General features: G+C 43.1%; 1 protein-coding gene across 6 annotated transcripts in view; it reads left to right on the top strand.

Annotated features, from left to right (window-relative positions):
* Positions 1-721: 721 nt before the first annotated feature.
* LOC102212831 (disks large homolog 2-like) overlaps positions 722-23,392 on the top strand; it is a 177,107-nt gene continuing 154,436 nt past the window's right edge. For 3 of the 6 annotated variants that reach the window (XM_013912743.1, XM_013912741.1, XM_013912742.1), the window contains exons 1-3: positions 722-974; positions 1,197-1,975; positions 10,027-10,158. In XM_013912743.1, the coding sequence (XP_013768197.1) occupies positions 1,957-1,975; positions 10,027-10,158 (151 nt within the window). In that variant the 5' untranslated portion in view covers positions 722-974; positions 1,197-1,956. Of the gene's footprint in view, positions 975-1,196; positions 1,976-10,026; positions 10,159-23,392 lie in introns of those variants that run through there. The other 3 variants (XM_013912744.1, XM_005740300.2, XM_005740302.1) reach the window with 3 other exon arrangements.

Genomic DNA, 23,392 nt, shown 5'->3' with positions numbered 1-23,392 from the left:
TGTTCACATTGCAGTTTCTCTCTAGTTGTAACACCATCTTTCATGACCATCAGATTTCACTGTTGAATTAGAACAATAAATCTGCCCAAACCAGACTATTTGCAACATTCCTCCAAGTACAGTAATACAATGTTAAGACTAAATACAGACTACAACCACCTTGTTCTTGTTCAAGTACTTCTTTTAGCTGGTCCATTTTAGAATCACTACTTTGGATGTTTCAGATTTCCTACAGTACATTTAATGCAGCAATTTCAACTGAAGGGCTCTGCTCTGCACTGGTTTAAAGCATTCTCACTGGTCAGTCCCGCCTGATACAATAAATCCCGTTCTATGATTGGTTGTCGCATCAGTTCAATCAAACCGGGGGCAGCTAACCAGCGACCAGCCTCTGCGTTGCTACGGTAAAGTTCCACAGCTGCGTCAAGCTCAGTCGAGTTGCCTTCAAAGTAAAAGCACAATACTGCTCTTTTTTTCTTCTTGTTTGAAAATACACACACACATAGAAGTATGATCCTTGAGCGATGTACAGTGTATGTATGTATATATATATATATATTAAAGAGACACTTTAATGTCACTCACAGCGGCCGCTTCTGCACAGAGGACTGAATCACTAACAGTCATTACGCCAGAGCGACTGCTGTGTTTGAAATAAGTATACATGTCGAGTTAAAATGTACGCTTAGAGAAGGCATTATTTTGAAAAGTACAAGCGGAAGTTCGTTTACGTAGTATAGTGGGCTTGTTTGTGGCACGTAAAACTGTTAGATACTGTCAGGTGGGATGAAATAAAGGGCTGTAGCACAGGGAGAACACAGCACTGTGTTTCTTCGGTCACCGTTTTGCAGGAAATGAACGCGGATCCACCTGGAAGCCGTTTAGCGCCGTCGTCGGCAGGCAGGTGTCGTCGCACCGTTGAAGCGGCATTTCATTTGGCATCGCCGCTGGCTGCGATATAAGGTGAATGCTAGGTAAGTAACGGGCACCGCGCATGTTTGCGTTTGTGTATGGCAGTAATGCGAGGAGGGAGCGGGGGACACAGACACGCATCCCACCATAAGTCGAAACCTCCGGGCATAAAACTCTGAGGTGACCACTGGGTATTAGCTGAGGAGCGCAGGAGAACTGCTGCATCGCTTCTCCAGCTGCATATTTGAAGTGTTCTTCACCCTTTACCCTGTTCTTGCTGGCAGGCTGTAGAGGAAACCTCAGGATGAAGGATGTGGAGCAGTTCTCCTGTCCGTGGATCTGTGGAGGACTGTCACACCACAGCGGCCGAGTGAGCAGACTATGTTAACCCAGGCCAGACCTCAAGGCTCCCCCGGACCAGCAGACACCGAACCAGCGTTTTTGTACACATCCGCCCGATTGTCCGGGCATCTTGGTTTGGTGTCTGCCTGTTTGCCCTGCTGTGTTATTTTGTCTGTACCAGGTTGTGTGGACCACCAGCGACCTAGCATGACAAAGCACTTCTGTGGCCTGCTAACTCTTCAGCCAAAGGATGTTTCTCTTAATTAAGTACATCCAGACAGAAGTGCTAAGCCTCTTCGTACATATAATGTTTTGAACTGCAGAATCACAACTGTTGTTGCATCTCACATCAAGGCCCACTGATTGACTGCACGCACTAAATAGATATGAATGAGAGGTTGCTGCAGGGGGACCTCTTCTGAGTTTATTGTGGATTTCTGATGAATTGTAAAGGGGACAGAGACACCTACAGTCACATGGCTGGATCATCAGTGGAGTTAGTCCTTTCCTTATTTTGCTTGGATACCTCCTGAAAGGCTCCCCATTGTCCCTGGAATAAAAATCAAAAACAGCTGGTTTGAGTTGTCTCTGTTGAAGTTTACCAAACGTTTCTGTTTTTGTGCCACTTTGAGAGAACTCTGTGATCATGCACTGAAGACAGAAGTGGAGCCTTACTGAGAGTCAGGTTTACACCAAGTCGCCATGCCTATCAGGAAAAAAGGTGAGTTATTATTACATGTCTATCCATCCATTTTCAGAGTGCAGTTATGTGACACGTGTAATTCATGAGACTCTGTTGATACCAAAGTGCATCTTATCTACACTACATTTGTCAGTAGTGTGCAGGGACTGACCGTGAGATCAAAACCACCTGCCTGGTATGAGGTAGTCCCTCGACTCAGACTGGACACGTTGCTTTTAATAAGACAAATACCGCACAGCACAGTGTTACTGCAGTAGAGAGGAAGCAATGGAACGTTTTAATACATCGTCAGAAATATATTGATTGGAAAGTTTGGTGATATGAAACTGGACCTTAGTTCAGAAGAACTCGAGAAGTGAAAGTTATCAGGCCATATTTTTAAGGCAAACTATTTTTTTTCTTCTGACATTTCAGTCCACACTCCACACCAGTTGGTGGCAGTAATGCGCCATTTTGCTGTTTGCCAAACGCCAATAAACAATATAAAGAAGAAGGTGGTGGGCTGCGACTTTGGCTGTAGATTGTTTGGGTCCTGTGTGTGGTGGGCTGTGTCCTCTGTGGATCACTTTTCACTACTTGAGGGTTTTTGTCTTTACGGAGCAGTTTCCAGGGTGTACAGGTGAATTACGTCACTGCCATTGTGAGGAGGGTGTGGGGAGGTTGGGCTGCCACAGTGTTTAGTTACGGGCCCAGTGTCACAGTAACATCAGCATCATCATGACAGTAACAGAACTCAAGGTTTCCCAGCTTCGCTGTATTGTAATGTTGCTTATTAGTGACAAATATAAATGACACAGATGCTTATTTTCATCAGTTTTATAAAGCTGTGGATATACGCGGTCCTCTTTAATAAGTCTCAGTTTTCTTAAAATATTTCACACATGCACAAGGCTCTGTTCTGGTCCCATCTTTAGCCAGAAGGGAGAATGAACACCATGAACTCACAACTGTAAGTTCATAGTGAGGGACCGTGGTTGGAGGATTGCAGAGTGCTGCATGCTGCAGCTATCCAGAGATAACTCTTTATAAAGCCTCTTTTACTTCCCACTGGGGAGCTATCCACAGACCCTGCAGGTCAGGTAACTAACCAGTAATGTCCAAAGGCTTTAGAAACAAAGTTACATCCAGGTTAGAGCCAAGTTTTTCCTCAATCATTAAACAAGTGAACGGCGATCGTCTCTGGCAAGTTACAGAGAGATTACAGAGAGATGGAGTAAAACTTAATGGTGCAAACGTAAATGATAGTCTTATATTTGCACATTGTTGTAAATAATTATTTAATTGAGTCTGTTGTAGAGTTGTGTTGACATCTGGGTGAATCTTTGTGTCCTGGTGTTTGACACAGATTTACTGTCTGTAGGCACAAATGAGAAAGTTTAATTTTAAACCACTGGTCAAACGATTACATCACTAAGAAATTCAAAGTCAGTTGGGGGTAGAGATGGGCAGTAGTGTGTTACAAGTAACGTGTTACTGTAATCTGATTACTCTTTTTCGAGTAGCGAGTATTGTAAGGGATTACTATTGCAAAAAGTAATTAGATTACTGTTACTTTCCCGTAAGCTGCGTTACTAAACCGTGATTTTGTTTGTGTGAGTGTCTCATGACAATGACGTACGAGCGTGCGACGTCCGTGGAAGCAACAGACGTGTGCAGATCAACATGGATAATATGGAGCGATGGAGAGAGTACGACTGTGCAGCGTTTAAAGCGTGGAAGTAATCACATTACTTTGAGTTTGATTCTGTAAAAGTGACAAAAACATTAGCGTCCGCTGTTCACTCTGTGGGAAGAAAACTTCTTTCTACAGCGAAAGATTAAACTTCAAATCTGAGCGAGCAGCGAGCACGCTGCCACGGGAACGTGACGCTCACAGAGAAAGCCCCGGATCCCCCCACTGACATGACCGCTGTGGGCAAACCTCCACCCACCCCACTCCTGCTAAACAGGTGGCAATAGATTTAAGAGCTGCTGAGTCTTTGATTCTATTTATTTTTTGCTGAGTTTTACTTGCATCTAGTTGAAAGAGTGTAAACACAAAACATTGTTATTTTATTTGCTGGAATATGCAGGAAACAGGTTTAAATGTTAAAGAATTTCTTCAAGTCAAAGACAGTTGCATTAAAACGAATAAAACAAGTTTTAAACAGAGGCTTTTCCATGTGGTTACATTGTATATGATGGATTATGCAGAAAAAATAGAATTGGGCTGAAAGGCCGGTTGCTTCATTACCTACTCAGGTTGTATATCATGTTTTTAAAAAGTAACTAATTACTTTTGAAAATAAGTAATCAGCCTAGTAACAGGATTACTTTTTTGGAGAAGTAATTAGTAACTAATTACTTTTTTCGAATAACTTGATAACACTGGTTGGCTTGATTCTTGTCTTCTAAAATCATGTATCCATATTTCCCTTTGCTCTCAACAGTGCAGTTGTTACTCTCCATATAAAGGTGGTGATAAAGACAAAGTAGCCCATTACAGACCAGTTTGAAGATGACCTGTTGTCTCCAAATTATTGGAAAAAAGTCATTTAGCAGCAGCTGAAAACACATCTGTTAAATGATGCTGTGTTTTATCCCAGTTTAGAGCTGGGCGTGTTTGCAGGGGCTATGAAGGCTAACCTGTATAAACGAGGTGCAGTGTTTCTGCGTTTCACACAGTAAATACAGAAATGCTTTTACACTCTGTTTTCTACAAGTGTTTTAAACGGGATAAAATCATATTTAGAAAATAAGTTATCACAAGGTGTCTGTGGCACAACGATGGATCCTGGTGTCCCTCTGTTATTAAATGTGTATATTAATGACTGTAACAATATACTTTATACTGATTTCTCCTACACTTGTAAATGATCACGAGGTAAACAGTGTTGCTGTGTTCAATGTGTAGGTATCATTTTAGATTCCACATTGAAGCATGTGAAAAACACTAGTAGCATACACAGTATACTTACCTTTCAACTAGGGATGGGACTCAAGAACCAGTTCTTGTAGAGAACTGGTTCCCAGTAGTTGAATTCCTTGGAATTGTTAGTCTGCTTGCCCATCGATTCTGCTGGAGGAGGAAAAAATGGAGCAATCTACAGTGTGGATATGGACATTACTTTTATTTTTATTGCACAAAAGGACAAGAGTGCAATGTTAAAGTGCTAACTGCGTCCAGGACAGGAAACACTGCATTATACTGCTAACACAACTTTGGCTCTTTGCACAGACAGCATGGTAATAAGCAGCCATGTGAAAGCTCAGTGAGTCCAGGGCCCGGCAGCCAGATCCTGAAATTCAACAGGTAACAAAAGCAGTGATGAGCAGTCAGGCTGAAACCTCCATTTTCATCTGTTCATGTTTCTAAAGTCAAATCAGTGGTTTTCATCTTTGCTTTTTGTTGAGAAATACTAAGAGAAACATCATATTTACGTCCTCATTATGACAGACGTGTGTTGGTGTCTGGGACTGTAGGCTGAGGTTTTTATTTTTAAATAGGAATTATGAGATTATTGTGTGTTTCAGTTCCTTTTATGGAGAAACGTGAAAATAATGCAACTAGTAACAAATTAAGTAACATGAGTGTTACTTAACATAACATGAACATTAGTATTCTGTATAATACATTTTTCTGAGTAATGACCCCAACACTGATCACAACAAAGGGGCGACTGACCTCCAACACGTACAAACATTTCACGGCGCAGTATTGCAGCTCATTTGCATGAATGTCTTTGATATGCTGCTTAGCAATGGTGGTGCCAGTGATAACCCAATTAGGATAAGAGAATTGATAAGGAATAGAATGTATAAGTGATACTGATTATGGAATTGGAATCACTAAATTCTTATCAGTTCCCACTTTCAACACTTTCATTACTCACTTGAGAGAAACAGTGGAAGTTTATTTACTATTAATTTGATCAGATTAACTATTTCATCTCCTGCTGGTCTCAACCAAGTGTTACAAAATGAAAACCAATCAAATCACTGAGAAACCAAGGTAATTTCATCATTGTAGAAACCTTATTAAATATAATTATTATTATCAATAATGAGCTCTGAGAACTTAATTTGTAACCTGGATGTGCAACTTACATTTAATATTGCTTTATTCTTTTTTGCTCAGAAGATACAACCAGAACTTTTGAGGTGATGTCCTGCTAACATCATTTGTTCCTTGATCATGTGATTTTGTGTATTCTTATTACCTGCCCAGAAACTGAATAGTAGTAGTAGCAGATGCATCTTGTACAATGAATCTCTTCTCTTAAGAGAATAATGTACATTTTATAAGTGCAAAATAAATGAATACAAATGCAAATAGAAAACTCTTAAAACAAACAGGAAAGAGTTGAATGCATAACTTTTATTTGCATCAATATAGCATTCAGAGCTGGATTTACTGGTCTGTTTTAGATCATTGACCTGCTGCATAACCCAAGTGCTCTGGAGTGTCAGACCACAAACCGATGGCCAACATTCCCCTTCGGGATTTTCTAGTAAAGAGCAAAATTCATGGATCCATCAGTTGTCCGAGCTCTAAGCAGTCCAAAGCTGCCACAGTACCACCACCGTGTTTGACTGTTGTGTGATCTTTTTATTTTGAATTTTGTTTTGTGAGTCCACAGAATACTTTCCCAGAAATGTTGAGGATCATCAATAAAAATGAGACAAGCCATCATACTTGTTTTGTTGAGCAGTGGTTTTGTCGAACTCTGCCATGCAGGCCATTTTTGCCCAGTCTCTTTCTTATTGTTGATTAATGAGCTTAGGCAAGCGAGGATGAGTCGCTAATGCCCTCTTGGAGTAATTTTGACACGTCAGCCACTCCTGGGAAGGTTCACCACTGTTCCAAGATTTCCCCGTTTGTGGATAATGGCTGTCAAAGTAAATCACTGGAGTCCTAACGTCTTAGCAATGGCCTTGTAACTGTTTCCAGACTGATTGGTTCCTATTACTTTGTTACTCATCTGTTCTTGAGATCTTTTAACTTACTTCACTTTGATAGGTTATATTTAAACTCAGTCTTCCAACAAATGTGGAATTTCTGCATTTTCTGGGGTCATCTTTGTCTAATATTAAACTTTGAGGATCTAAACCATGTAGGTGTGACAAATATGGAAAAAATAAGAAATCAGGAAAGGGATAAATACTTTTAAGAGCAGCGTATGTCATTTAGTAGTATTTCATAAAACTCAGTAATTTCACCTACATTAATGTTAAATACAGTGAGAAACTCTACAAAGAATGTTGTCTTTGTAGGTTCTCAGTCATCCAGGTCATGGTAGTCTCAAGATCTTGGAAAGAAAAGCGTCTGGACTTCTTTAAGTTTTCCTTGAAGACGTTTCACCTCTCATCCGAGAAGCTTCTTCAGGTCTAAGACCAACTGGTGGAGAGTTTATAAGCCCTAGTGGGAGTTTTTAGATTACAAAGAACGTTAGTGCACAGATACAAAAGGGTAACGAAAGAGGTATTTAGTTTTTACTGCAATACAACGCGGAACCGAAGAAATAGTATAAACTGTCTGCGTGTTAGGCTGTCGCTTAAAGTTTTTCTGTTTTCTCGGTGCTCCATCTTCTTGCCTAACATCTGACTAAGACATTTGAGATCTCTTTTATACGCTGACACACAAATGAAGTGTTCTTCTAATTGAGTTTGAAAAGGTGTAACTTGAGAGAGATTAATTTGTACTTAATGTGTTGGATATTGAAGGCCAGTGTTTCTAAGTGGACAAATTGTGTTAAATGGTACAATTTGTGTTCAGAGAGTCACAAAATCAACTAGAATTCTATTTGAATGAACCCAGCAGACCTCTGCTCACAGGTTCTGTTTAGGGTCATGAGCTCTAAACTGCTCGAGCTTCATGTTTTCAGAATTGTCCACATAAGCTTTCCTCCATGCATAAACAACTATCTATGCATCTGCCTTCTGATGTGGAACAAGCCTCCACCCCATACACCACCTTTGAACTGAAACACAGATTGTTCAAACATCAGTGCTGCGCTTCTCTCTGCTCTTGTACCAGGAGGGAGCACACCATGCAGCCAGATCCAGTATGTAATGGAAAAAAAGATCTATTGTATGCCATAAACACCATGCATCACTGTCAGTCCCTTTTATTATCTTATACAACTTTGCCACAAGATATTAAGTGTCTTCATGCACGCTCAATCATCCAGGTAAGTAAATCCCAAAAGGTTGATTCTGTTCATCTGGACGTTTTCAGTGGGAGAAATGTTTCATCATCATCAGGTGACGTCTTCAGTCTCAGCTGACTGCAGGTTTCCAACCTTACAAACAGGACATTGCACAAAGACTGAAACTAGCACCACTGAATGCATGTGATCGATCACTGTGATTGATCATTAATATGTAAATTATGACCACTGATCAAAGTCCATGAGTACCATTCACAGAGAGGTGAATGGCTGCAATCACAGCATGTAAGATGGTGACAGATGTACCTTTAGGCTCCTCCTCCATTCAGAGATGGTCTTTCCCTTTTCACGTAAATGGCCTCCTTGACTCCGCCCTCAAACCAGCGTTCCTCCCTGTCCAGGATGTTACATCCTCATCATTGAAACAGTGTCCACTGGCCTGTAGGTGTAAACAGGCTGCAGAGTCCTGGCCTGACGAGGTGGCTCTTCTGTGTTGTGCCGTCCTCTTAGCCAGAGGTTGTTTGGTTTCCCCGATGTATAAATCCTGGCACTCCTCCTGCACTTAACAGCGTACACTATGTTACTCTGTTTGTGTCGGGGACCCGATCCTTGGGGTGGACCAGTTTTTGGCGCAGCGTGTTTTGGGGTTTAAAAGCCACAGAGACCCGGTGTTTAGAAAAAATGCGTCTCAGCTGCTCCGATACTCCTGACACGTACGGGATCACTACAGGTTTTCTCTTATGCAGCGGTTGTCCTTCTCTCCTGGATCAGCTGGAGCTTTCTTCAGGTGCCTTCCCAGCTTCGACAAAAGTCCAGCTGGGATAACCACATTTACTCAGGGCCTTCTTGATGTTCTTCTGCCTCCCTGGCTGCTGTGTCAGTGGGGATGGTGTTCGCTCTGTGTGGTAGCGTCCTGATGACGCCCAGTTTGTGCTCCAGTGGATGATGAGAGTCAAACCTTAGATACTGATCCGTGTGTGTAGGTTTACGGTACATGTCAGCTTTTAGATGTCCCCCATTACTGATGGAAATCTCACAGTCTAAGAAGGCTAACCTGCCACTGTTCACCATCCTCCCTGGTGAATCTGATGTGTCGGTCCACCGAGTTAATGTGTAATAGTACTGACCCTTGTATATGAAATGTGTGGAATGAAGACACAGAGCAAACACATGTGGTTGGTGCTGAGAGTGGTCCTGTTGCTGAGGTTGGGGTCATCCTGTCATCTCTTATGAACTACTTCCACTGCTTCAGTGACTGGAACACAATTGAAGAGAGATGTAACATAGTACGAGCCCATCATCTGCGTCCATACTGACATCTCTCACTTCCCAACTAAATTCAAGCTGCCTAATGACGGGTCACGATAGTCTTTCTGGTTTAGCAAAACTACCCATGTTTGCCTGAAGGATGATAATGTTGCTGTCATTAATAAGTGATGTGAGTACCTTCCTCTCCTCCATGCTGATGTTGGATGCTGGTGGCCTTGCATTGCTGAGACAGGCCGAAACTTTCAACATCTGCAATGTTGTTGTTTCAAATCGCTTTTTTCTGAGGCAGGATTTGTCTAGGCGTCACAGCAAAGTTCAACGCTTTTGCAAGGATGTTTTTCTCTGCTTAGATGACAAATTTTTCACCCCCTTGTCCCCATCCTCGGTGTGGCATCCTCTCTTCAGTCGGCTAGTTTCAGTCAGTATGCAAAGGTAGTGGGGAAACCTGCAGTCAGCTGAGACTGAAGAAGTCACTTGGATGAGTGACAAAACGTTTCTCCCACTGAAAATGCTTTGTCTCAATGAAGAGAATCAACCTTTTAGCACAGAATATTAAATATTACCAGATCAATGTATATATTTTACATAAATTATCCATGAGAAAAATAAAGCAAGGAAACCCCAGAGCCTTTTTTCCTCTGTGCTCTGCAGACACAGCTCGAGCCCTTGCACTTTTGGAGGAATACTGCACTAACCTGAGGAAACCGGAGGAGCAGCAGCTCAAAACTGCCATTCAAAGAGTGATGGGGATTTTCAAAAGCAACCTGTTTGAAGCTCTTCTTGGTAAGTCGCACAGCCACAGTGTATCAAGCAGACAGCATTTGCTTTAAGTTCATACTGTGGTGATTTTCAAAACAAAAGTTTTTGTAAATACATAGATCACTGTGTTGGTGACCTTGTGAAGAGTGAATGCAAGAAGAGTAGCGTGGGCTGGTTTGCAATATGAATGACCGTCACAGTTTCCAGATTGTTGCTGGGGTCAAGCTAAAACAAAAAAGTTCTCCTCAGATACATTTTTATTAATAGTTCTTATCACACTGATTTGTTTTCAAAGGGTCACCTTTCTCATAAGTTTGACTTTAATTACTAACTTGCTGTGATGCTGTTGAAATACGGTGCAACGTCATGATCACAGCTTTGATTGGCAAATCCAGTCAGGGAGAAACTTGTGTATGAATGGTGGACAGAGTAGCGGTGCTGCAAGATTGTCCAATATTTTCCAAAACCACAACTGACTACTTCAAACTGACAGCATCATTACAAGGTTTTATCAGTGTGTGTGCAATTGTTACACATTCGTTACTGCTAACATCTAAAGATATAGCCAAACACATCTTATAAATTCCTTTAATGGTGAAAAAGATGTAGACATTGCAAGCATAGATCAGTGGTCATTGATCAATAGTTGCTCATCAATGGTCATAATGATTTGCATATTAATGATCAAAAAACTGACCTCACAGCCCATTGTTCGCCAGTGGTGCTAGTTGTAATGATTATGCAAATGTACTGTAAGACTGGGGAAACCTGCCGTCAGCTGAAACGTCCAGATGAACAGAATCAACCTTCAGGGATTTCCTTACCCGGATGATAGAGCATCCATCAAGACATTGCAATCACAGAGTTCTGCTACGGAATAAATCCCTCCTGAAATAGATTTAATCATCTTACAAAGCATTAGGTGCTTTGTAAGATGATAATCTGGCCTGTGGCATAGTCACTCTGGCTAAACCCCCTCAGTGCAGAGTGGACTCGTGTCTAGATTCAACCCCTTCATCATCCCTGCCTCTCTGGAGTCATTCCTCTGAGCAGCTGAACGACTCTGATCAAATGTTACTGTATTTTTTGGTTAGTATTACTGGCATATTTTAGCAGGTTTGTTAGCAGGAGAGTTTCCTCTCAGATTTGTAGATATGCTGCTGGATGTGGTTGTGCCATGAGGTATTTATTCTTTAAAAACACAGAAGTACAGATGAGCTTGCCAACTGCACATAAAGCAAACACACCTCCCCGTAACCCAAAGAACGATGCCACCAGTTGTCTCAGTCTGCTGAGCTTGACAGCGAGGTTGATGACCACAGCAGCGCAAAATTCCTTTAGTCTTTTTTATATGTTTGTTGTGGTCAAATTAATATTAAAATGCTGAAACAAAATAATACCCTGAATATGGGACAAATAAGCTATTTTTTTTCTTTTCTGCTTTAGAAAGCTAAATGAACCTTGTGTTAAAACCATGATCTTTACCATCTACTGTCTACTATACTTAATGAATAGCAAGCACCAAGAACATTACAGCGCTCCCTCGTTTGTCGCGGGAGTTACGTTCTAAAAATAAGCCGCGACAGGTGAAATTTGAGAAGGAGCCAACTTTAGTTTTTACAATTGTTTTAAGGCTGGAAAACCTCTCACTACACACGTTATACACTTTTCTCAGACAGGCACGAACATTTTCACACTTTTCTCTCTTGTTTAAACTCTCAAAGTTCAAACCTTCGTAGAAAAATAGGTCCAGTATTACAGGATGAAACCAAAGATCAAACCATGTTTTCAGGTCCAGAACACGGGAACAGAGCAGCTGCAGAGAATTCAACATTAATGAATCATCAATGGTACGGAAGTAGAGGAAGCAAGAAGAATGAGTAAAGTTAGACTTATCTGACTGTTTTGTTTCGCCTAATGTGCCTTATAATCCGTAAAATATGGTAACTCCTACCAGAAGTCCAACTGTTTGTGCGATGGTTGGCATCTTCCTTGGGTGCTACTGCAGGAGCCTTTGATGGAGCAAAACGTTTCGTCGACATCGTTGTTTGTTGGGGAGAAAACTTACAAACATACAGTGCAGCACTTCAGAGTCACACTGCTGGGATCGAAGATTTATGTAAATTTGACAAGCTGAACACATCCTGTCCTGTACAGCAGACACAGCACAGGATTAGCCAATCAGGAGGCAGAACACAATGCGCTGTAAAAAAAAAGAAAAAAAGGCACAAAAAAAGGCAGCAAAAGGTGAACCGTGTTATAGCGAGGGAGCACTGTAATTACCTCCATCCAGGAGGTGGTGTTTTTGCGTGAGTGTCATTCTGTGTGTCTTTGAGCCTGATAAAGTGTTTCAGTGAATTCTGTTAAAATTGTGTGAGGGTGCAGAGTGGGATTGTGTTCATGTGTTCAAGTACATAAACATTTAGCTTACATCCACCATAACGTTCAAGGTCGACTTAGATGTGCAGCGTGTATTGTCAGCATAGAAAGCACCATAAAGATATAAAATATCATGTCACATTTGAACTTTGACCTCTCCTTACAGGTCAGTAGATTGATCTAAATGTCAAAGTGCTTGTTTCTTACTGTCATTGTTTATATTGACAGATGTCAATTGACAGATTTTCTCTTGTTATTTCAATTATATTTGCATGTTCGAAATAAAATTAGATCTGTCTATCTATATTGGAAATGATACGTGTGGATTCTAAATACCAGTTTACTTTGGACACTGGACCTTCATAAACTGTCTTTTATTTTTAAAACTATGCTTGTTTCTATATTTGTATTAGCAACATTTAGGAAATGATACTATAAATATAACATTGCAGTTTACATCCAGATATGTCACATTTGACCTCTGATCTCACATTTACATTTGGCTTTCTTTCAGTTTGACCTCAAAATGCATTATTAAATAAAGTATAGACCAATTTGAAAGTGATGCCATAGTTATACCCAGAATAAGGAAGTGTCGTGTTCAGTTTCTTTGAAGGAAGTACCAGAGAAATATCTGTTGTTGGTAAATGGACTGATTCTTATATTTTCTACTCTCCCAGAGTAGAAAGCGCTGTTTGGTCGTTTGTTCTGAAACACTCTGTTGGGGAATTATATCATATTTGTAACCAGCTCATGAAAGAGTTTCCAAAACCAAATTAATAAAATCAATAAAAGTTTCCAGTTAACTCTGTCAAACACTTTTTCTGCATCTAGAAACAATACTGTGGTTTCAGTGTTTTTACTGCATGAACAGTCAATCAAATTAAGTCATCTACGTGTATTTGTTGATGAGTGCTGCCTTTAGTGAAGCCAGTTTGGTCAGGATGAGTTATGAGGGGGGTTATTTTCTCTGATCTTTGCAGATCTTCTGCAGCTTTGCAGATTATTTTAAGGTCTACATTAATAAGGGATATTGAACGATAGCTGGTAGTACCACAGGGTCTCTGCCTGGTTTTAGCAGGAGATTCATGTTTGGTGGACGTCTGTCACATGGTACAGGTGCTGCCTAGCCTTTTTGGTCTGGACCTGAATGTGGACAGACCATGTCAGGTCTGAGGAGATGTGGACACCGAGATACTTGAAGGACTGCACCCTCTCCACTGGAGCTCCATTGATGATAATGGGCTTGTAGTCTCTGTGCTGACTCCTTCTGAAGTCCACCTCCAGCTCCTTGGTCTTGCTGACGTTCAGCTGGAGGTGGTTGTCCTGGCACCACGATGCCAGGTTCTTCACTTCATCCATGTAGGCCGCCTCATCGTTGTTGGAGATGGCACCCAACACCACTGTGTCGTCAGCAAACTTCACAATGGTGTTGGAGCCATGGGTGGCCACACAGTCTGAAGTGTAGAGGGAGTAGAGCAGTGGCGAGAGGACACATCCCTGAGGTGCTCCTGTGTTGATGGTGATGCTGTTGGAGAAGCACCTGCCCACCCTCACCACCTGAGTTCTGCCAGTGAGGAAGTCCAACACCCATGCACACAGACGGCTGTTGAGTCGAAATGTGAGAAGAAAGTATATTCCCTACAGTTAGGGTGAGGAGAGTCCATAATTGCTCATTTACTGTTTAACTGTATCTGTGAACTGCAGTTAGTTAGGTTCATCTTTAGCTGAGGCAGGTCTGTGAGTCTCTTGTAATAAAACCACGTCTGTCATTTTTAAGCTGGTTACATTTCCATAACCTCTTCTCTCTGGAGCCAGCTCCATGTATGTTCCATGGGATAAACCTTAATGTGCCCATAGTTGTGTGTGTGTGTGTGTGTGTGTGTGTGTGTGTGTGTGTAACTAATGTTGCACACCGCGTGTGACGCGCAAATGAATAAGAAAAAACATGTCCACTGGGTGTTAAAAAATGTGGTGACAGGTTTTTATGAGTGCAATATGTAGACCAGAGGGGTGCTAGGTGTTGTTTGATTATGTGTGTGCACATTGAGTGGACGTATGTGTGTGTGTGTCCTACATATCTGTGTGTGCTGTGAGGCTGTAGTGGATGTGCTGATGCTGAGTGTGTATGTCCGAGATATTGCCGCGCACATGTGAAAAGATTGAGGGAGCAGAAGCAAGAGCGAAAAAAGGGAGGAAAAGGAAATTAAGACAAAGTGAAAAAATAGTCACACACAACTTTCTTTTAAGTTTATGAGCTGTTTGTTACTGAGTAGGAAACAGCTGATCGGTGTAGTGAGAGACGGGAGAAAAACATGCAAAGGCACTAATGGGAGGGATGAAAGAGAAAACGTTTTAATCTCCATGCTGTGGAGATTGACGGTGATTTATCTGTGATGATATCACGATGATTAAAGTATTGACATGAATCAGCTATTTAGGTGTTAATGGAAGAGGAGGAGAGAAAAATCTAGCGGACTCTTATCTGAAGTGTGGTTAATACAACCAGGGAGTGGTGCTGGGGTCATGGTAGAGCTGTCTGTCCACGTAGCGCCGGTCTGTGGCGATGACAGCATACAGCTGCATCAGACTGGGAACAGGATCTTGTGTCACTCCAGGATCTCTTTGGGGAACTGGTCCTGCTGAAGTCTGTTCCTTTCAGCTCATTCTGCTTGGAATGTCTGAATTTGGCCACAATAGGACGCAGTCTTCATACTTCAGGGCTCCTAGTTCAGAGCCAATGGATTCTTTCTAAGCAGATGTTTTTCACAATGCCGTCCGGAAGCTTCAGGAAAAGGTATCACAGTAACTTCTGTGTAGACTTATCAGGATGTCCTAAAAACTCCCTGAAAAGCCTTCAGCTAATCCAAAATGCTGCAGCAAGAGTCCTGACAGGGACTAGAAAGAGAGAGCAGATTTCTCCTGTTTTAGAATTCAAAATCCTGCTCCTCACATACAAGGTCTTAAATAATCAGGCCCCATCTTATCTTAATGACCTTGTAGTACCATATCACCCTATTAGAGCACTTCGCTCTCACACTGCAGGCTTACTTTCAGATCCTGGGACCCTCACCGGGATCTTCAACAAATCCCTCGCACAGGTCCACGGAAGACGCTGTAGCCACAGCACTCCATGCTGCCGTAACATACCTGGAAGAGCATGGAAGCCATGTGCGGATGCTTTTCGTGGATTACTGCTCAGCTTTTAACACCATCCTTCCACACAAAGTGGTGGTCAAGCTACAAGACCTGGGGCTTCCATACAGCACCTGCATGTGGATCAACAGCTTCCTCTCGGGCCGAAGACAGAGAGTCAGAGTTGGCCACTGCACATCCTCAGCCCTGAGTCTCAGCACGGGCTCAGCCCAGGGCTTTGTGCTCAGTCTACTGCTCTACACTCTCTACACACACGACTGCACTCCTCTCCACCAGAGCAACATCTTTGTGAAGTTTGCAGACCACACCACCACGGTGGGGCTCATCTCCAGGGGTGACGAGTCTGCTTACAGAGACGAGGTTGAGCAGCTGTCGTCATGGTGTAAGGCCAATAACCTCCTCAGTTTCAGTTTCAGTTTTATTTGTCATATGCAAGTTAGCACAGGGTCAACATCGCAATGAAATGTATTTGACGAGCAGAAGACAGTCACTCAGCAGAATGATACAGTAGAAAAAAATAAAATAAAATAAAATAATTAAAAAAATTTGTTTTGTGGCAGTTGTTGCAGTATTGCACTTTTTTAAAAATATAAATATCAATAACAATAAAGTGAAGTGACCAGTGCAGATTAAACAGAGTACTTGTGAAGCTGCAGGTAGCTTCTAAGTGTGTCCTGTGGAGTGTGTGTGTTTAAGTGTTGTGGTTGAGGTGTCGTATGGCTTGATGGTAGAAACTGTGTTTAAGTCTTGTAGTCCGAGCAGACAGGCTCCTGTAACGTCTGCCAGATGGTAACAAGGAGAAGAGCTGATGTGCTGGGTGGCTGTGGGCCTTGATGATGCTGTGTGCTTTACGGAGGCATCGCTGGAGATAAATGTCCTGAATGGCAGGAAGCCTCGTGCCAGTGATGTGCTCTGCTGCCTTCACCACCCTCTGTAGTGATTTACGGCTGCTGGCAGAGCAGCTTCCGTACCAAACTGTGATGCAGCTCGTCAGTAAGCTCTCAATTGCACACCTGTAGAAATTTGAGGTGATGTTAGCGTTCATACCAAACTTCCTCAGCCTCCTCAGGAAGTAAAGCCGCTGGCGAGCTTTCGTGATAGCAGCGTCTGTGTGAAGGGTCCAGGAGAAGTCCTCGGTGATGTTGACTCCAAGGAACTTGAAGCTGCTGACCCTTTCGACCTTGACACCGTTGATGTGGATGGGCTGGTGTTCTCTGACTGGTCGTTTCCGGTAGTCCACTATCATCTGTCTAGTTTTGCTGATGTTGAGAGTCAGGTTATTTTCCAGGCACCACTCGTACAGCACCATCACCTCCTCTCTATAGGCCGTTTCATCGTTGTCTGCGATGAGGCCTATGATGGTTGTGTCATCCGCAAACTTGACGATGATGTTAGACTCTTGTTTAGCAACACAGTCGTGTGTGAACAGGGACTATAGGAGGGGGCTAAGCACACAACCCTGTGGCGTACCTGTGTTTAGGATGAGTGGTGAGGAGGTGTGCTTACCAACTCTCACCACCTGGGGCCTGTTTGTGAGGAAGTTTAGAATCCATCTGCAGATCGGTGTTCCCAGCCCAAGGTCGACGAGCTTCGTGGCAAGTTTTGAGGGGATGATGGTGTTAAATGCTGAGCTGTAGTCGATGAAGAGCATCCTTGCATATGTATTCCCTTTTTCCAGGTGAGTGAGGGTGGTGTGCGTTGCCAGGGCGATTGCATCCTCTGTGGCTCTGTTTGTCCGATAGGCAAACTGAAGAGGGTCCAGTGTGTCAGGGAGGGAGGAGCAGATGTGACCTTTGACCAGCCGCTCCAGGCACTTCATGATGACGGATGTCAGTGTAACAGGACGGTGGTCATTCAGACAGGAGACCACTGATTTTTTGGGAACAGGAATGATGGTGGATGCTTTGAGGGACGTGGGGACCACTGACTGCCTCAGGGAGAGGTTGAAGATGTTGGTGAACACCTCTGCCAGCTGGTCGGCACACACTCTGAGTAGCCGGCCTGGGATGCCGTCTGGCCCTGGAGCTTTGTGAGGATTGACCTTTTTAAAGGTCCATCTCACAGCTTCTGTTTTCAGAGGTAAAGTTGCAGCCTCACTGTCCTCCTGAGGGTAGAGGATCTGCCCTCTGTTGTCTGCGTCAAAACGAGGATAGAAGTTGTTGAGCTCGTCTGCGAGAGATGCAGTGGGCTGAACACTGACTGTGTTGTCCTTCTTGTAGTCAGTGATGCAGTCAGTCCATTCCACAGTCGCCTGGTGTCAAAGCTGTGGTAGCTGGACTCCATTTTGTCCCTGTAGTCCTTTCTGGCCTTTTTTATGGACTTTTGGAGGTCATACCTGGCTGCTTTATATGTTAAAGGCAGAGGTCTGCACTTTTAGCTTGGCGCGAATGTCTTTATTTACTCCTCAACACTCCCCCTTCTCAACTCCTCCTCCTCAACACTTCAAAAACCACAGAACTCATAATAGACTTCAGAAGGAAAAAGGCAGAGATCCAACCACTATTCATTAATAGGGACTGTGTAGGAAGGGTGGCAAGCTTCCGCTTCCTGGGAGTCAACATAGAGGAGAACCTTTCCTGGAGTGCGAACATCTCCAAGCTGCTGAAAAAGGCCCAACAGAGACTTCCTGGGAATTCTCAGGAGGAATAACATCACACAGACTGCTGGTGTCCTTCTGCAGCGCCACCATTGAGAGTGTACTAACGTACTGCATATGCATCTGGTACACTAGCTGCACAGTGGCTCAGAGCAAAGCACTCCAAGAGATCATTAACATCGCCCAAAGGATCACTGGCTGCCCCCTCCCCACGCTGGAAGATCTACACAACACCCGCTGTCGTAAAAAAGCTCAGAACATTATAAAAGATTCCTCACTGGCCACGCCCTGTTTGAACTGTGGCCCTCGGGCAGACGGCACAGAGCAATCAGTGGAAGGATTAATAGACTCAAACACAGCTTTTATTCATCCGCAGTAACACGTCTGAGTGCTGCTACAAAAAAATGTCCATCACGGCACTCTTGAATTAATCTATGCGCTGACTGAAGCATGTATGTGAATGTTTGCTCATACTATTCTTATTAGCACTTTAAGTATTTTATTTATTGATTTCATTGAATTTTATTGTTTTATTTATATTTTCATATTGTTAGGGATGATGCACTGACCATTTTTAATTTTGTTGTACCTGTGACAATGACAGTAATGACATTCTGATTATGGAGATCATGGCTTTACTGAATAATTAATAAAAATGTGTTTTATGCAACATTTGCGATTTTTGATTTTGCCTTATATGTTTGGCGTCGTGAAGGCGGAAAACCGGTGAAAGTGACTAAATGGTGTTGACAGCGCCACCTGGGGAGGGAGTTACACCCCAGGAGAGATCACAGTAGCTAGTGCAAATGTTGTACTAGCCACAAAAGCCCAAAGGCTCATTATTAGGTGAGGCAGGTCAATTTCACAAATCAAAGTTTATTAGACTACTAAAAGCATAGAGCTGCAAAAAAAAGAACTTCAGTTTCAGGGCTGGCAATACAAAACCTTTAATTAAAACATTTTTAATAAAAAACAATAATTAAAGGGGCAAGGTTCGCTGCCATGGTGCTACCCTAGTTAAAATAGCAGCTCGGTAAAATAATTCAACAAAATGGTGGAGACCGGCCATATGCTTTACAGGAAAGGATAAGAACAATGAACCAGTAGCTCAACAACAGGTTTTACCAGATGACTTTACAATAAATTCTTAAAAGCAAGTTCTGTTTCATAGCACTTAACAATGTTCCTGTTGAACTTACACAGCTAGAATGTGAGGGCCTGTAGAGCTAACAATGTTGGAAAAGCACCTGACAATTAAGAAAACCATCTGAAAACTATCTGAACCCCATGAAACCGGTTCTTGGTCAGAGGGCCCGGTGGCGCCAGTGTCCGGCAGCCTCGCCTCTGTCAGTGCGCCCCAGGGCAGCTGTGGCTACAATGTAGCTGCCATCACCAGTGTGTGGATGTGTGTGTGAATGGGTGGATGACTGAATGTAGTGTAAAGCGCTTTGGGGTCCTTAGGGACTGAGTAACGCGCTATACAAATACAGGCCATTTACCATTTACTTGTATACTGGTTCTCAGTAGTCCATTTTTTGACATTTTAGTCTGCCTGCCTATCAATCCTGCTTATCAGTTCCAGTTTCACTTGTCCTACCACCAACAGATTTCATTTGTGTGTCAGAGGAGAACAATACCAATAGCAGGAATAAAACCACTGTTCATGGATGTTAAGTCATTTGTTTGAAATCAAATCACAAATGAATATCATCAAAAATATATAGTCTCCTGTAGGGTTTTTGTGTATGGCTAGAATCAGTCCTGAAAGCTTTAGGTTTTGATGATTAGATAGAAGGGCATTTTTTCCCAGATTTTAAATTCCAAGACCCCTTTGTCCTGTGCAGTACTGTACACACCTTTGTCAGCTTACAATGTGGAAAGCTGCTAAGGGTGATACAGCATAAACACATCTCTGGTCACTAAGACACCTGGCACCACAGAAAGAAGGAAACATAGAGGGGGAAGAAAACGTCTGGGGTCAGAGCCAGATTGTGAGAGAGTGAAATACTTCCCTCAGTTATTTTAGCGAATGTACAGTCATTCACTATAAGACTGATGAAATGCAAGCTAAACCATATGTATGAATATCAGGCTGCATCGATGGTTTCCACAATGGTGTAAAACTATTGTTAGAGAAAAAAAATGAGTAACTCAGATATTGAAATGCTGGCTGTTTCACTGCGTCCACTTCATCTTCCCAGGAAGTTTCCTCATATATCACATTCAGGTTTATATTCATTTCAAAGTAAAAGTTTCTCCACGTGCTTTGAAGTAGCAGCCAAGAAAGGTGTAATTTAAGTCTACGAGCAGTGAACATCTGTGTGCACACCTGTGTGGATCAGCGTGCTTGTATTCAAATGGTTTCCACATGTAATGGTCTGCAAGAGGATGTAGAGAGCCATAGCCCCGTCCCCCAGGGCATGAAGCAGGCGTGGAGGAGATCCAGGCCCCAGACATCCAGAGGCCCCAGAGTGCAAGAGCCCAAGGAGGACCACCGGAGGGGCATCCGTGCCACCCTCATGGGAAGAGCTGAGGATCCCCAGACGAGGGGTCACCCAGTAGCCACCGGGCAGAAGCTAGAGGGGGCTGCACCGGCGTGCCCGCCGGTTCTGCCAGCAGCCAGCTGTGCCAGAGTGAACCGAGCTGCAGGCCCAGAGGCTGGAGGCCCCAGGGCCCCCCGTGCCCCGGAAGAGGCCTGGCCGAGCAACAGGCGCCAGGTCCCGCCAAGTAGCCACCGGGAGTGAGCTGGTACATACCTGAGCGCCCAGCCCCGGACACCAAGAACCACCAATGCACCGACCCCTGAGGGCATCAGTCACCGGCAGGGAGTGTGGTGAGGGGAGATAGGCCTCCACACTTTTGAGGGCCTGGGAGTTCCCAGAGAGGTGGAGTCTAAGACCTGACCTGACATATAGACACAGACAAACAGGCACACACAGACACAAACATGCATTCCCACCCTCATGCACACATGTACAAACTCTCAGCACTCACCCAACGTAAGGATTGATCACCCCTGAACATATGAATGTTGCATTAGATGAACTATTAGAGCATTGACATCCTTCATGCAATGGAGCCACTGTAGCAGGGCTTGATCTGAGCATGGTGAATGGGAGTCTGAGGAGGAAATTACAAAATGTTGCCACAGACACTCCTTTTCTACAATGCTGTATCTCACTACTCGAGGTCAGTTAAGGGTCTAGTCAGTTTCGTGAAGTTTGGCCTGCCTCGTATCTTTCTTGGTCTTGGGATGTTGGCAGGATACGATGGCCGCTATCTTGTCCCCGAGATACTGTACCTCCATCCATCCAACCACACATTTCTTTGGGTTGGCTGTGAGTTCTCCACCTGGAAAATGGTTCTGCCATACAGCAACTTTTACTCTCTGAGCCTTTGTGAGATGGTCTTGATTTTGATTGATTGATTTGATTTTGATTTTATTGATTAGCATTCAAATTCAAATCTCAGTGAAAACGGTGAAAAAAAACCCAAAAAAAACAAACAAACTATGTCTTCACAATAGAGGGAGGTGGGAATGGTGGAATTTGGCACCTCCAATCCAAACTCATCTCTATCCTTTACCAAGCTCATCAGGCTCACCAGAGAAGTGGTTTCAGTGCCTCTCCATGCTTTGAGGAGGTTGAGGTGATATGCCTTTGTGGTTCCTCCCCTGTCCGAAAGAACCATCTTGTAATCTATGTTCGGAACTTGCAGTGTGACCACGAAAGGCCCTTGACACTTGGTGGGTAACTTTGAGCTACAAGAAGCGAGCAACACAAGTACTTTATCTGCCGTTGAAAATTGTCGGCGCCTACCCCGTCATATTCCATATGCAGTGCCATTGAGTTATAGTCAGCTGCCTGGAAAACTATTTCCCGGTGTTTTTTGACACCAGAAATTTGGTGCGTTCCTCATCTGCGCAAGTGTCACAACTCACACTCGATACACTCTGTCCATAACCATGATAAAACGTGGGTAGGTCAGTGCTGTGTCATGGGGCATCGTTCAACCATTGACTTGGTCAATGGATGAGTATAGAGTATCTTCACGAGATAACACTAGTGGGACATCTCCCATGGAGCGAATCACTGGAAATAGCGGGGGCTCCCAAGAAACCCCCACTGATGATATTGCATCACATATTGAGGACACTACAAGTCCCTGTCAGTGGTAAATACATGCCAACAGATTGCCCCAACAGGTGTAGTGCAATAAGAAAACACCCAAAAAGTATCCTGCACCTGCAGACACTCATGTCATATGTGCTATCATTTACATTTTGAGGCATCTATAAATTCATACTATTTTGATACATCATATGTAGGTGTGTGTGTGTATAAAACATGGTTGATTACGAATATTGCATGAAGTACTATCTAAAGGTCTACTAGAAGATGTAAATGCAGCATTAGGGACAATTTCCTTCTGGGTCAACCTTCAGTATCAATAAAGTTTAATTGAATTGAATTGAATCCCTACTGTAACCATCACTGAAACCAACCAGCTGGTCCAAACCACAGCAGTAGTGACTACTGAGATGCATGGATACAAGATTAACACCCACAAGGTGCAGTACCCCCCATGAAGAAGGAGAGTATAGGCCAAGATCAAGGCAGCACAGAAGGAAGTTAGCTGTCAATAGTTAACTATCAGAGCTGCAGACAGGTGTGATGAAGAAAGGGATGCCTAAGAAGTACAGCAGGCTGTCTAGACCTGTGGCTAGTGGAGCTAGCTGGCTACAGATACTGACTACGAAATTAAGCAATCGTTACCCACCTACATGCACCCAAGCTGAATGCCAAATGTAAACGAGACATCAATTCAATGATCCACACTACACCACTAGGATTTACAGGAACAGCACAAAAATATCTTTTGGACTAGAGAACGAAGTTGGATGTAACGAAGAGAGGAAAGGTAGACAAAAATGAATGGATTGTACTACCAAAAGGCAACAAGTGCCTGGGAATCCCACAGCCAAATTGGAACCATGAAGAGGCCACTAGGAAAGTCACAACCAATTTAATTTAATTTCAATTCAATTTTATTTATATAGCACCAAATCACAACAACAGTCACCTCAAGGCGCTTTATATTGTACAGTAGATCCTACAATAATAGATA

Source organism: Pundamilia nyererei, unplaced genomic scaffold (genome assembly GCF_000239375.1).
Source record: "Pundamilia nyererei isolate P.nyererei 1_Seehausen unplaced genomic scaffold, PunNye1.0 scaffold00099, whole genome shotgun sequence".
Taxonomy (NCBI): Eukaryota; Metazoa; Chordata; class Actinopteri; order Cichliformes; family Cichlidae; genus Pundamilia; species Pundamilia nyererei.
The sequence above is the reverse complement of the archived record's forward strand: the minus strand, read 5'-3'. Positions and strand labels throughout refer to the sequence as shown.